At 42.1% G+C, this 14,421-nt stretch overlaps 1 protein-coding gene across 4 annotated transcripts in view; it reads left to right on the forward strand.

Annotated features, from left to right (window-relative positions):
• vta1 (vesicle (multivesicular body) trafficking 1) overlaps positions 1-14,421 on the forward strand; it is a 66,320-nt gene that overhangs the window by 27,936 nt on the left and 23,963 nt on the right. For 3 of the 4 annotated variants that reach the window (XR_004660367.1, XR_004660366.1, XM_034899875.1), the window contains exons 6-7: positions 8,051-8,302; positions 11,323-11,400. Coding sequence is in view for 2 of the 4 variants with exons in the window: in XM_034899875.1 (XP_034755766.1) it covers positions 8,051-8,302; positions 11,323-11,400 (330 nt within the window). In the remaining 2 variants the exon portion in view is untranslated. The remainder of the gene's footprint in view (positions 1-8,050; positions 8,303-11,322; positions 11,401-14,421) is intronic. The other variant, XM_034899876.1, reaches the window with a different exon arrangement.

The raw sequence follows: 14,421 nt of genomic DNA on the forward strand, positions 1-14,421 counted from the left end.
TGTGTTGTGCACCTTATCAGGTCTGGGACTTTTGCAGGAAAGTCCTGCAGTAGAAAGTGACGCTACTTCAGGAGATTAGAAAGTGTGGGTAGCAGATCACAGGGTACCCACGGGGTCTTATAGTATTCAGGCCTAAAAGTCATTATATCACGTTAACAAAGGTCTATAATTGTTGGGGCTGGGTTTAGAAAATCAATTTCTTTCTTTAAATTGATTTTCATCAAATCCATATCACTTTATATAAGGCAAAATCCAAAACCATTGGTACAATTATGTCATGCTAGCTTGTCAGCAAGGGGGTTAAATAGCATTTTATAAGGTGTGTGTGTGTGTGTGTGTGTGTTTGTCTTTGTGTGTCTGTCTTTGTGTGTGTGTGTGTCTGTCTTTGTGTGTGTGTGTGTGTCTGTCTCTGTTTGTGTGTGTGTGTGTGTGTGTGTGTCCTACTCTGTGGGTGGGTGTGTGTGTGTGTGTGCATGTGTGTTTGTGCGTGTGTTTTTGTGCGTGTGCGCGTTAATGCCCGTGAGATTGACCTGATATTTTTTGGATTATTCTTCGTTCCCCCTTCACATCCAGCCTGATCCACTTTGAGTCCCTGACCTTTTATCGCATTGAAAGGCTCCAGCCTCTCATGCCAGGCTTTTTCTAACCTTTAGGAGGAAGAAAGCTTGGAAAAACACCACCAGATCCTGAAGAGATTGACTGAATACATTAGACAACAAAATGGCCGTTAAAGTTCATTGCGTTGTGAGAAGCATACTGTGGGAAAATAAACAGGGCGGGGACCATTTCTTCCTGTAGTTCACCGTTTTTAAAAGTAGAGAGATCAGCAGTACAAAGTCCAAATATTGGTTTTCTGGCTGTCTGATTTACTCACTAATGTTTCCTGTAAAACACAGGACTTTCACCCAGGAGATCGGGGAACATGTCCCGTGCGTCACGTTCCCTAACCTCGCTTTCTTCTTTTACTTACCTCACTAACCTAACCTCTTCTTTTACTGAAGCCAACCCCGTTCTTCTTTTCCTAAACTCAAGCTTCTTTCTTCTCGCAATGACTTGTACTTCTTCTCGCCGTAACACGGCAAATGCTGTGTAAGTTTACACCCGCTATATACAGCGTCGACTAGGGGTGCAAGATATATCTGCTCAATATCGTTATCGTAATATTATATTGAAAGTGACACAATAAGTATGCATCTGCTTGTCAACCCTCATCTCTCTCCCCCTTTCCTGTCTATCCACTGTCAGTTTAATAAAGGGAAACACCCCAAAAAATAATCTTTTAATTATCAATGCAACGTGTTGCAGTGTTTGACTGCCATAGTTTAGGTTTAAGAGTTTGTCTTCAGGTGTAATTAGGCCTTTCCTGATTACATTTGGATAATAAGCTGCATGTGTATATTGAACACACTCCCTCGATTGAAATGATGATAAACCCCCCGAGGAGAAGATGTTATCCCGTGCTGATTTCCCTCGTTACACAAGCTCCAGTCCCTGAGGAGGAGATGGAGATGAAGAGAATCAGATGAGTTTTAATCTTTGAAACAAATGTAATGCAGACTGCAGCTCAGTATTGAAGTCAATCATTTGTTGTTTTTTCAACCTGGACCCTATTTGAATGATAGGAACAAGAATCTTTGACATTGGTCAAGTATTAAGAGAGATCGCTGCTGCAGTTGGCAGCCACAGACCGGGCTGGAATGGGACCCTACGGGCCAACTGTGCATCGTCAGTTTAACCCATTAAAAGTGTTTTATTTTGCCGCAGACAGACTCAGATTATTATTCTAAGTGTCTGACAACATTATGGAGAGGACCCCTACAGAGATAGACCTTTAAAACCTCTTTTAGACCTTTCTGTTTAACCAGAAACTAGCTCTCAACCCACCAGACTCCATTTAAAAAAACAATACTTTTAGCATGTATAGAGCCAGCATGTTTTCACAAGTTTTTCACCTTCCACTAACCTGGAAAATGGTTTTAAAACAATAGCTAACAAAGCGACAGCAGCATTGCTAACGTTAGCTTCTCGTCTCATCTGGGGTCTGATAAAAAGTAAATTCATCAAATTCAGTGTCCACAATGCTATTTTTAAATAATCTGTAGCTGTCATATTTCATGGGTCGTCTAAAAACGACTTTATTACTTTTCTTAAACAGCTAAAGGAGCGCGGTGTACATGGCGGAAACCCACGTCTGACTTATTTCTATGATAACATGGCGGCAGGCCGGGCCGCCATCAACATAGAAGAATCACTGTAAACTATGTGTTTATTCCACCAAAACTAGAGTTGTGATGGTTGGAAAAGTGGAAAGTCGACCCATGAACTGTCAACTATGAATGAAGTGTATGTTTTACGATCCTAAAATTATGTTTATTTACATGGAGTTTGGTAAGGTTTAGCGAACGCAATTTCGTGGATGTTTTTACGTTTAAAAAAAGGACTTTACTCTTTAACAGAAAGGGTCGACCTCCTTAGAAATCCTTCCCATAATGTTGTCAGACATTTAGAATATTAATCTGAGTTTGCCAGCGGCAAAACGAGTACTTTTGTAAATACAAGCTGTAGTTTCTGAACACCTTTCCAGGGTGAAAGTCTTGTGTTTTCTCCTATAACTCCTTCCATCATTTTAGCTCTGCTCCCCCTCTTGAAAGTCCTGTCTTTTAAGTGCCAAAAATCCCCCCTGACCTCCTCCCTACTTGGATCTTCACTCTCTTACACAGGAGCAGTCAATGTGCTGCTGACACTGATAAATATATGGAATACATACCAATTACAGAGCTTGACTTTTCATGTACGAATGCTTCAAGAAAGCAGCCTGGTAGCCAGTGTAAGTATTTAAGAGACAGCAAACGTGTGCAGCACTCTGTTTTGGTAATTCTTGTCTTTATTCGGATAACTCCCGGACTCGGGTGACTTCAGCTACAAGCAGACTCTTAACTGGGCCGCATGGGACTCTACAGCATCTGGACTCATTTTCAGATTTCACTTTAAGGGCTAGTTGTTGCATCACGTAGCCCCAGAGAAGTTGAATACAGAAATACATGTTGACATGAACACCTATGTGCTCACAGACGCTTCTCGTCCTGGGGGGGGGGGGGGCCGTGGAGGGATGTGGAGGGCTGTGGACATATTTCTCATGTCGGTGACCTGATGTTGATGATTTCTTCTGTAAAATAAAGGCCATCTGTTTCCCTGGAATCAGTGTGCGTGTGTGCGTTTGAGAGAAAATCTAGAGCGAGGCGGTTGTTATAGCGAACACAACCCCAACAGGGTGAGTAGGACTGGAGTGTCTTGAATCAGCCTCAATTGGTTGTATTCGCTAAAACAACTGCCTCGCTCTACTTTAACGCGCTTATTACAAGGCTACTTACCAAATAAATCAATAATTTGACGCAAAATATTAATTTAAAAAGAAGTTTATTGACACACCTTTAACATTAAACATGTTGCAATGTAAGTTAACCATTTAGCGTTGTCGTCCCGACGGCTGGAGTTACTGCGTAGTGCTCATAGAGCGCACGTAAGGATGTGGCGATAGATGCTCACCAGATCTGCTGTCATTGCTTGAAATGGAGGACAGAAGTTGCTCCACGTGTTCCCCACTGTTTGCCACAGCTGATAAATGATCCGGACGCCGGACTTCCAGAGTGAACACAACTTTGTCCATGGCAACAGTTTGTTATCCTTAAAAGCGGTCTGTTATCAAGAAATAACAGACCATATTCTACATTAGAAGTTAACCAAGCCATGTAATGAATCTATCTATCTATCTCTAACCAATGATTGCCCTAAATATGTTCCGTCTTTACAGTGCCGTCAATAGCGACTACTTCATTTCTATTTTCAGGTAAAGCAGGAAATCCATTTGTTGTTCTTCTTTTCAAATATCAGACATGTGATGTTCATTCTTCTTAGAAAACAATCAGTCTTTAGTAAAGTTTAATGAAATATTGTCTCTGGAAGTGTATTAGTTAACTTTTGTTTGGTTAAGGAAGGAAAAGAAATCACAACACTAACAAATCACAATACTTCTAGAATCACAATAAATAAAAACTGCAACACAAATCCAATCAGCACCCATGTATTGTGGAAGAATCCCATCGGGACAAAAGCATATAATCCCGGCCCTGCTGTATTTATTCCGTTTTGTTTTCATTCCCTCTGCCAGCATGCTTTGGGGTCTCTGGGTCGGTGATGACATCATGATAGCTTATTCCCACAGATGGAGAGCGCCGCTGATATCATTGTGTGGGTGTGTGTGTGTGTCTGTGTGTGTGTGTGTGTGTTTTTTGGTGGGTCCGAATCAAGATTTTATCAGCATTTCAACACTTGTTTCTTGGAGTGTGTTTGTCTGTCAGACGGTCAGATATTTGGTGTGTGTCAGTGTGTGTGTTTGAGGAGAGGTCACATCTGTCTTAGCAGAAAGCATTTCTTACTGATGTGATCATTTCAGATCAGATGTTTACTGTCATGCTGTCAACACAACATGAACCAGTAGGTGGAGGTCTCTTCTGTGGGCCAATTTGTCCTTCATTTGTCAGAACAGGTCAGTTTGTGATATACAGGAGTTAAGGAGCAAAACGTTTCCTATGTATTGAGAGAAAAAGGGTCCGTTCATATGTGGCATAAACCAAATTTACAAACGTATTGTCTCATAAAGAACAGCTACTGTACAATGTAGAAGTTTATGTGAAGTATAGTCTAAACATATTATATTGAAATTCTTTTATTAGCTTGGTGTCCCGTGTCAATGATACACCTTGGGCTGTATCATTTTTATTTTGAGGGGGTCCTGAACAAGATACCACAAAAAATTGCACATATACAAACAAGATAAGCATTACAAAACAGACAAAATAACCAAACTAATAATTCAAAACAGACATCAGCAAAAACAATGTACAAAAAAAAAATATATTTTTATTTAAACAGAGTCTACAATTGCAACATTATAAGTAACAGGGAATATAGCCAAGCTTTACTGTAAAATGTCAGTGACATTAAGTGGTTCAGTAAAGAGAAAAGCGTGAGGAATGAGATAAAATTAGAAGGGTGTTAAAGTCTGCATAATACGTCTATATGTGCACTGTTACGCTCTGAAACACTTATTTTGTAGGCTTAAATCAGCTGTTACTCTGTTGTGTAGACAGTAAGCAAACAGGGGTCTCACTAAGCTCATCGTATGAAGAGACAGGCGGACAATCAAGGCGCTCAATGCTTGGTAACCACGGAGATTCTGTGCACTACTGTATCCCTGCAGGGACAACTGAGTGACATTAAGGTGACTGTGGTGTCATACATTCCTAATCCCCAGTTGTTGTTTTTTTTTTAACAAATAGCGGCAATCCTCGGCTTTAATAACCACAGACTGTTATATTTGAAAGCTGAAGTTAGCGAAATTAACAAAGTCGTAAATTACAGAATTCTGTAGCCTCATTAAATTCAAATATGACGTTAGCCCATAAATCCAATCTTGTTTATTGATTTGTCAATAAGCGGTGGCGCAACTAGAGAAAGAACAGAGAGAGGGAGAGAGCGAGAGAGAGCGATCGATCGATGCTAATGTTAGATACTGCCATTTCTTGAACAGGGCGCACCCGTTGATGTCGTATAACTCGCTGTGCTCCAACTGCATTCTTTTCTTGTTGTTATGGAAACGACAGAGCTGACTACTCAGCTTGTCTTTGGTCTGCTGTCAAAAAAAGCACTCAACGTAGGGCGTTTTTGTCATAACAATTGGTAACTTTTTCAACTTTTTCAACTTCAACAAGACGCTCCGAGCTGCAGGAGAAAAGCTCTCAGGACTTTGCTGAAAGCACGGTTTTCTCCACAGGAAACTAATGTAAAACAGATGCTGGCAGCTTAAAAAAAGACAGCAAGTGTGAAAATAACTCTAATAAGCTTTGTTTTGCAACATGCTGCAGAACAAGGTGTTCCATAATATCTAATATAATAATTAGGCCAGTCTTTGCTTCCAGTTATTTCATAATGCAGTGGGTCATCTGGCTCTCCACAGGTCAGAAGTGTATTTATGTCTTGTAGTCCAGACCACACTGTTGACTGGACACTGCGGTGATACCAACCAGTGTAAGTAGCTTAATTAACCTCTGGAGAGTAGTGTGGCTGTGGCTGACACACACAAAGTGCCTCACACTCACACAAATATTCCAGTGGTACTTACAGAAAGACCATTGTCTCCCAGCTGCTGTAGTCTGGCTTTCCATTGGCTGGGAGGGGGATGTTTGCAGTGAGAGGGATGGAATGGATGCAGGGAGGGAGAGGGAGAGGGGGGGAGGGAGAAAACAACTTCCTATCTTGAGTTGTAAAAATATAAGGAATGTGTTTAGGACAGAGTTGTCGGAAGGAAACATATTTAATAGATTGTGAAATGATTTGCGAATCAGCCGGCTACGAGTGGAGTGACGAGTGAAGTCTCTCCTCGAGCTCAGAGTAAAGCACAACAACCGAAGCCAATTCAGTGTTCTGCACAAAGCCTAGCTAGGCCTACTGTAGGATTGGTGTATAAATGTAGTATGTCACTGGGGGGTTTGTGCCTCGACACAGGGGTCTGGGGTTCAAGTCCAACCTGTCGGTTTCCTGCATGTCTTCCCCCTGTCTCCCCCCTTTCTCACCTAGCAGTCCTGTCAAAAATTAAGGGCAGAAAAGCCCGAAAAATAATCTTTAAAAAAATGAATAGTAATAATTGAATCCTTAAAAGGAATCGGGCAGCCAGCCCTAATGTAAAGCAATCTGTCGCTCCCTTTGATCCGACAACATTCTGTCTGTTTTGATAATGCTCCGTGGTGTTTTGTTAAGACTGCAGTCAGTCGTAGTCTGTCCAGATGGGACACCGCAGAAGCCACCGTAGGGGCGTAGTACTTAATTCTGGGCCCTGTGGAACAGCATTCTCCATGGGCCCCTCCGCCCCCAACCATCCACAGTTGTTCATTCTAGCATCTTTTAGGGCTCTCCTCACATGAGGGCCCTAGGTGCTCAGTCCGCTTTTTCACCCCCAGTCCGACGCCCCTGCATAGAAGGGAACGGGAAGCTTAACTTTTCGCTGGATGAACAAAGTTTCAAAATATTCCAACGTTCAATATTCCAAACGCTCAACGTTTGTTTTCCTGCCTGTGATGCAGTAATGGCCGAGGCCGGAGCTTAACAAGGTATCAAATACAGCCGCGGTCTGCAAATCCAGCCAAACCTCTTTAGTCTGTCAAAATATCTTTGGCCGTGCAGCCATGTTTTCTTTGTGCGAGGTGTGGCTGCTGAGAGCCACAGAGTTCCCAGAGTGAGGCTTATGTTCTGAGGGATGAAACAGCCCAACGGGTCGTTCCTTTCCTTCTTTCTTCTAAAATAAGCAATTTATGCATTTTGTCCGGGGGTAATATTTATCAAAATATCTGAAGCGGAAAGATCTGATATCAGCAAGACATAGTTTTTTGGAGAACGTAAGGCACAGTTAAATGTCTCACATTGTAGAAGAGATTATTGCTAACATCATGTAACAAATCTTCATTGAAAATGAATGTATTTTATTACATTTGTGTCACTTTTTACAATGTTTTTTTGTCACTTTTTACAACATTTTTGTCCCTTTTTTATAATTTTAACATTTTTGAGAGAAAGAAAATTTGATGTTTTTGGACACTTTTCCCCCTGTTTTTACCTTTTTTGTCACTTTTTCACGACGCTTTGAGGGGCTTTTTTCTACAATGGGTGAGAAACATTTTCCTGACTTTTTTAGGGCTTTATGTCGACGAAACTATAAATGAGAAGACAATATGAGAAGTGCGGTAACACGTGATATTTTAAATGAAAGCTTGTTAATATTAATTGAGTATTAATGTCTGGCTCAGGATGTGATTCTTGACTCCAGTTTGGCGTTCAGAGAAGTTGAGTTTGACTCCCCTGCTTTAGAGCAAACAGCAGGGTTTTCCCCACCGCATACTGCACAAACCCTGAATAACACTTTACATTGTCTGCAAATACTGATGGAAAGGTGCAACGATCCCAACGCTGTCCCCATCTTCTTGTCTCTCTCTGCCAGACGAGTACGGAGCTGAAAGTTCCTCGGGTCACGGTTTCTCCCACATGGGCTCCTTCAGGGGCGGGCCTTCCTCTGGGTCCTTCGAGGACCAGGACCCAAGTTTGGGTCCGGGTCCAGCTCCAGGGATCGGCTTTACTCCAGGGCCAGGATTGGACCCAACGGGCCGGCCTACCACAAACTTCAACAACATCCACATCCCACCAGGAGCCCACGCGCCAGCCAACACTCCCGCCGAGCTGCCTCCACCCACAGGTACGCATCTACCGGTTTGTATCTATCAATGTCTTTAGTAGGCAAAGAACAATATCAATGTTATTTATTAATATATATTTGGATAAAAAATGACATAGGAATTTCTTTTCCTATTCTTTTTTGCCTGGAAACGCTTCCAACATGCTCAGGTGTCTCGTGAAAAATAGGCGGCGTTTCTAGCATGCACGCGTTTTTGGCACGGCTCGAGCCGCGCATGGGACGTGCGTGTCCTGCAGGTAGTCTGAAAGCTCCAACCTGTTAACACGCCACGCAGCTGACACACTCCCGCCATGCTTCCAGTGCGTAGCCAGCCTATGGGGCCTTCTCTCTGAAGCTATGATGTCTGTGTTTGGAAACGGCATGTAACACCTTCTTCCCCTTCCCCGCTGTTAAATAGACGCTGGATAAAACACATCAGTTAAAATAACGTTGAATATTGTATTGTGACATAAGTATCATTATTAGATCGTCTCGGGAGCCTCGAGGATTCCCACTCCCACTGATTACACCCAGTACATCACAACTTCACAGTGTTCTGGCACAGCATGTTATAACACACCTACCTCTCTGAGAGACGCCCTCACACATTACTCATTAAGTTGTGTGCGTGTGTGTGTGTGTGTGTGTGTGTGTGTGTGTGTGTGTGTGTGTGTGTGTGTGTGTGTGTGTGTGTGTGTGTGTGTGTGTGTGTGTGTGTGGTCTTTTTAACTATAATTGCGGGGTCCGAAAACCATGAGTTCTGTAAACTTGTAGGGTCCCGACAGCTTTATAGGGCTGTTTAAGGGTTAAGACTTGGTTTTAGGATTAGAATTAATTTATTTTTAGGGTAAGGGTTAACGTTAAGGTAAGGGACTAGGGAATGCATTATGTCAATGACTGGTCCCCAGAAAGACAGTGCCACGCACTATGTGTGTGTGTGTGTTTCTGCGTATATGCGCGTGCACGTCCGCGTGCATGCTCGTTTTTGGGCCACTGAATTTTGCAAATGTTTGCAGACGTCCTCATCTTATTTGCAGTCAGATTTGACTCTCAGCAATAACTGTAACTGTTAGGGTTGACATAACGACATTGATTCATTCAGAATGTGTTTCTGTGCAAAGTGACAAATCAGAGAGTAAAGACAAAAGGGTTATGTAACTCCATGTCTAAAGGCACTGTCGCCTTCTCGTGAATTGGTGTGTAAGGTTGAGAGGATGTCCTGTTTTTGTTTCCCATGAGAAGGGATGGAGCTCAGGACAAAGTGTGTATGTGCTGTACATATAAATCAAGTCATTTAGGCTTGTTATAGATTAGACAAGCTTCTACACAAAGTGCTGGCAACATAAATACAAACACTCCTTCCCACACACACACACACACACACACACATATTGGTTGGCATTTAATCTCATGTTCCAGCAGTCTGGAAGAAATGATTAAATGAAACGAGCAACAGAGGTTGATCTTGGGGTTCGTCCAGTCCCTGACAGTGTTGCCTTCAGTGTGTGTGGGGAGAAGGAGAGACGGGAACTGTGTTTGCAAATCCCATGGCTGCTTCCCAAGTCTCTTATTTGATATGTCGTCGCTCCTCACTCACACAACGGAAGTTGTTCTGGCACCCTCCTTTGTGAAGGCGGTCTCAAAGCTTTTATTGCTGCACCAATGAGCTAGGGTGGAGGAGCTATGAGCGAGAGTGGAGGAGGGATATTTGAGGAGCTATGAGCAAGGATGAAGAAGGGCTCTCTGAGGGTCTATAAGCGAGGATAGAGAGAGCATCCTTCCTGGAAGTCGGGCAGCTGAAAGCCGTTGCTTAGTTGAGATTGACTCGCAATTGGTAGGACGGTTGTGTGGGCGGGACTTTGATACCACGGTGCCACTGCCCGATCACTACTGCACAGACTCTGGCTCTGTGATAACAACACCCGTATTTGGAGGATTAGATGTGACGTGAGCAACCTGTCTGAAAGTTGTAAGTCTTCTGGTAGCTGTGCAAGAGAAATCTCAATCATTCCCAATCAGCCGAGACGGAGAGCGTAGGTATATGTTTGGAGATGACATAGGCACAGGCTAATTACTGATAACTAACATGCTAGTTAACATTAGTAATTAAACCTAAACAGCTGATGGAAGTCCAAACTGTCTGCGAGCGTATCCTGTACTGTTCGGTAATTCCTCTACTATGGGACAGTTAGTTGTGTTGTTATGACACAATCGTTTTTATAATTTTTACTAAAACATCTGCCATGGAGCCATAACATGAGTTACAAGGTAATGGAGGGTTTTTAAGCTTGGCACACTTCCTGGGGTCCTGGTTCGCACATGTGGTTGTTTTTCAGTCTAGTTGCCTGTGCTGTGACTCCCTGATTAATCAAATGACTTGGGGCTTTTATTTTGAAAAATAATCTGGGTACTAGGGCTGTCCAATTAATCGAAATTCAATCGTGATTTTGATTTCGGTTCCAAATTATCACAAAAACAGAATATTTGAGAAAAACTATTTAGCTCATTAGGTTTTGCCAGTAAACTCAGATTTTGTCTTTTTTTTCTGAATGAAAACACAGTTTAAATAGGTTTTAAGGTTAATTTCACAGGTGTATGTTTTTTCACTTTGATTTAACTTTTTCCACTGTTCAAGTTCGATAATTGCAACATCTATCCAGAAGTCAACAAGTAATCGTGTTAAATTGTTGTGATTTCAGTGTTGACCAAAATAGTCGTGATTATATTTTTTTCTATAATCGAATGGTTGTTCATTAATAATCTGTGTGATCACAGGAACTCGGCTTTTAATTATTATCAAATTGTCATGTTTGTTTTCATGCTTCAGAGAAGAAGTGAAGGAAACAGAGGAAAATAATAAATTCATCTTGTCACTTCTCAGTTGTTATTCATACATATATTTTACACTTCAAGGTATTGCTGAAAGATAATTTCAGTTTATCTGTATGAACTTTTTACAAGTGACTGAATGAAAAAAGAAGAATAAAGAAAGTTTGTGTTATTGAGTATTTCTGGTCATTTTACGTGTTTTTGTTGACCAGCAGAAGCCGTGAAACCAGTCCCTCTTCCCAGATCAGTGCCCACCGTCGACCCTACACTGATCCACGGCCAGCAGCAGGGTGAGAACACACACACACACACACACACTCTCACACACACACACACACACACACATACACGCTATCTCTCGCTCACTCTCTATCTCTCTCTCTCTCTCACACACACATACACGCTATCTCTATCTCACTCACTCTCTCTCACACACACGCTATCTCTCGCTCACTCTCTATTCCTCTCTCACTCATTCACACACACACACGCTATCTCTCTCACTCTCTCACTTACTCTCACACACACACGCTACTCTCTCTCACTCACACACACACACAAACGCTATCTCTCTCTCACTCACTCTTTCTCACACACACACACACGCGCTATCTCTTTCTCACTCACTCACTCTCTCACTCTCTCTCTCTCTCACTCACACACACACGCTATCTCTCTCTCACTCACTCTCTCACACACACATGCTATCTCTCGCTCACTCTCTCTCTCACTCACTCACTCACTCACTCACACATACATACCCACACGCTTATAGCTCCTCGATTGTCCCTCCTCGGTCTTTGGGGTAGAAATAAGAGGTTCACCTTCCTCGACCTTCACCAAGGAGGGACAGAACAACTTCCTGTTCTACCTATCAGATGAGAGCCAATGAGATGCAGCGCCTGACTCTCAGTGGGCGGCCGTCTGCCTCAAGACTGTCTGGGGTTATTAATCTCAGGTTTGATCCTCGTGTCCTTCCAGTCCTTGAGAGAGGCTCTAAACCCCTAAAAACTAATGCAAGCCATTAAACCATACAAATCATAAAAAGGATGTAACTGCTCTAATGCCAATTGCAAAGTTAATGCTGCTTAGTCAGCCTGTTGTGGAGAAATAAAATCATATTGCAGTTTCTAAGCTGCTTGATTGCAGATACAGAAGTACCGGAGACACCGGCTTTATTTTTCTATAAAGATTAGTAAGTAAATAGGTGGTCCGTGGCCCGGATACATGGCGCCAGCATTAAAACTATTTGGGCATGGGATGAAACATATTGGATTATTTTACATTTTATGTGTGTGTGTCAAGGGATGGGGGGGCTTAAAAAAGGACTAACACTGTGATGTGTATTGCTGTTAATCTTGTGTCTTTCTCAATAAAAAAGTAGATAAAAACGTAAGTAGGTGAAATACATAGTTCAACCTCTTCTCAACATTTGATTCGGTATAAAACGCTGATCATTGAAACAGGGTGAATCAAGGCATGCCCGAGTAAACTGTGCGACTCGCGTGATCAGACCTCCGTCCAGTCGCTTTAACCGTCACAGTTAGGGGAAAAAGGATTTGATCCCCTGCTGATTTCGTACGTTTGCCCACTGACAAAGAAGTGATCAGTCTATAATTTTAATGGTAGATTTATTTGAACAGTGAGAGCCAGAAAAACAACAACAAAACACAGAAAACACACAGACACACAGACACACATACACACACGCACACAGACACCAACACACAGGCACAGTGATCTGTGTAATTTCTGGCTCAATTCTAACGATCTCTAAGCATTATAAGCAGAGCGGCCCTAACCAATTTTATGCATACGATTTTTCAACGTTTTTTTGGGCCATTATTTTATGTTTTTGTCAAACAAAAAAATCTTTAACATTTTTGTTGCTTTTTAAAACATATTTGTTGCTCTTTTTTGCCGCTCAGGATAGAAGGGATTCCTCCCCTCTGTTACATTTGTTCTGTTGCATTTCTCTTCTCTCTTCGCTGATTGTCAGCTTATTTTTTAAACTCTCTCTGTCTTTCTTAATGATTTGGTCTATGAAAAAAAATAATCATCGGATCTTTTTTTTTTTTAATCGTTGGCACCTTTTTTTTCTAATGGCATCCCTCTCCACAGCGCTGTGGTTTCTGGCTGTCTTCCCACATCTCTTCATCCCTCTTTTCCCTCTTTCTTCACCTCTCTTACTCTTCCCATCTTTGGGAGGATGCAGCCAGGGGATTAGAGGGCGTATGGTGCAGAATTATTTAATCATGATCCTCCCTCTTCTTCTCCAGGACATTTTAAAGAGCAGAGGAATGTTTTTTTACGAGTGTTACGAAGCCAAGAGACATTCTCTGCAGCTCTGTTCCTTCAGACTGCACTGCGTCTCAAAGTGGGGTCCAGGGACCAGCAGAGGCCGTATTTCTTATTGGGGGGGTTGAATTACAAGTATAAGTTAGTGTCTTTGTTATTTCATGTGCTAAACATTAACATCACTGAGAGAAGAATTGGCTGTGTGGGTTTTTAGATTTATCTCTTCTGCTGCGTGGAAGGAGCGACCAGATTTGAAAGTCTGCCTGCTGTGGTGGGTTCGCCCCCAAAATGTAAATCCAACCCGTTCTCATTCCGAACTCACAAAATACGTACGCCTGGGTAGAGTCTTCCAGCGCCAGATACGATGCGATAATCATCAGCGTGTATAGAATGCATCGGGCTGAGTAGCAACTACACAACGCTTGATGATGACGTAGTATCAAGAGAGACAACATTAGAGAGTAGTACGTAGAGACAACAGTAGAGCGTAGTACGTAGAGACAACAGTAGAGAGTAGTACGTAGAGACAACAGTAGAGAGTAGTATGTAGAGACAACATTAGAGTAGTATGTAGAGACAACAGTAGAGAGTAGTATGTAGAGACAACAGTAGAGAGTAGTATGTAGAGACAACATTAGAGAGTAGTATGTAGAGACAACAGTAGAGAGTAGTATGTAGAGACAACAGTAGAGAGTAGTATGTAGAGACAACAGTAGAGAGTAGTATGTAGAGACAACAGTAGAGAGTAGTATGTAGAGAGACAACAGTAGAGTAGTATGTAGAGACAACAGTAGAGAGTAGTACGTAGAGACAACAGTAGAGAGTAGTATGTAGAGACAACATTAGAGAGTAGTATGTAGAGACAACAGTAGAGAGTAGTACGTAGAGACTACAGTAGAGAGTAGTATGTAGAGACAACAGTAGAGAGTAGTATCTAGAGAGACAACAGTAGAGAGTAGTATGTAGAGAGACAACAGTAGAGAGTAGTATGTAGAGAGACAACAGTAGAGAGT

This window comes from Etheostoma cragini, chromosome 18, assembly GCF_013103735.1.
Source record: "Etheostoma cragini isolate CJK2018 chromosome 18, CSU_Ecrag_1.0, whole genome shotgun sequence".
Taxonomy (NCBI): domain Eukaryota; kingdom Metazoa; phylum Chordata; class Actinopteri; order Perciformes; family Percidae; genus Etheostoma; species Etheostoma cragini.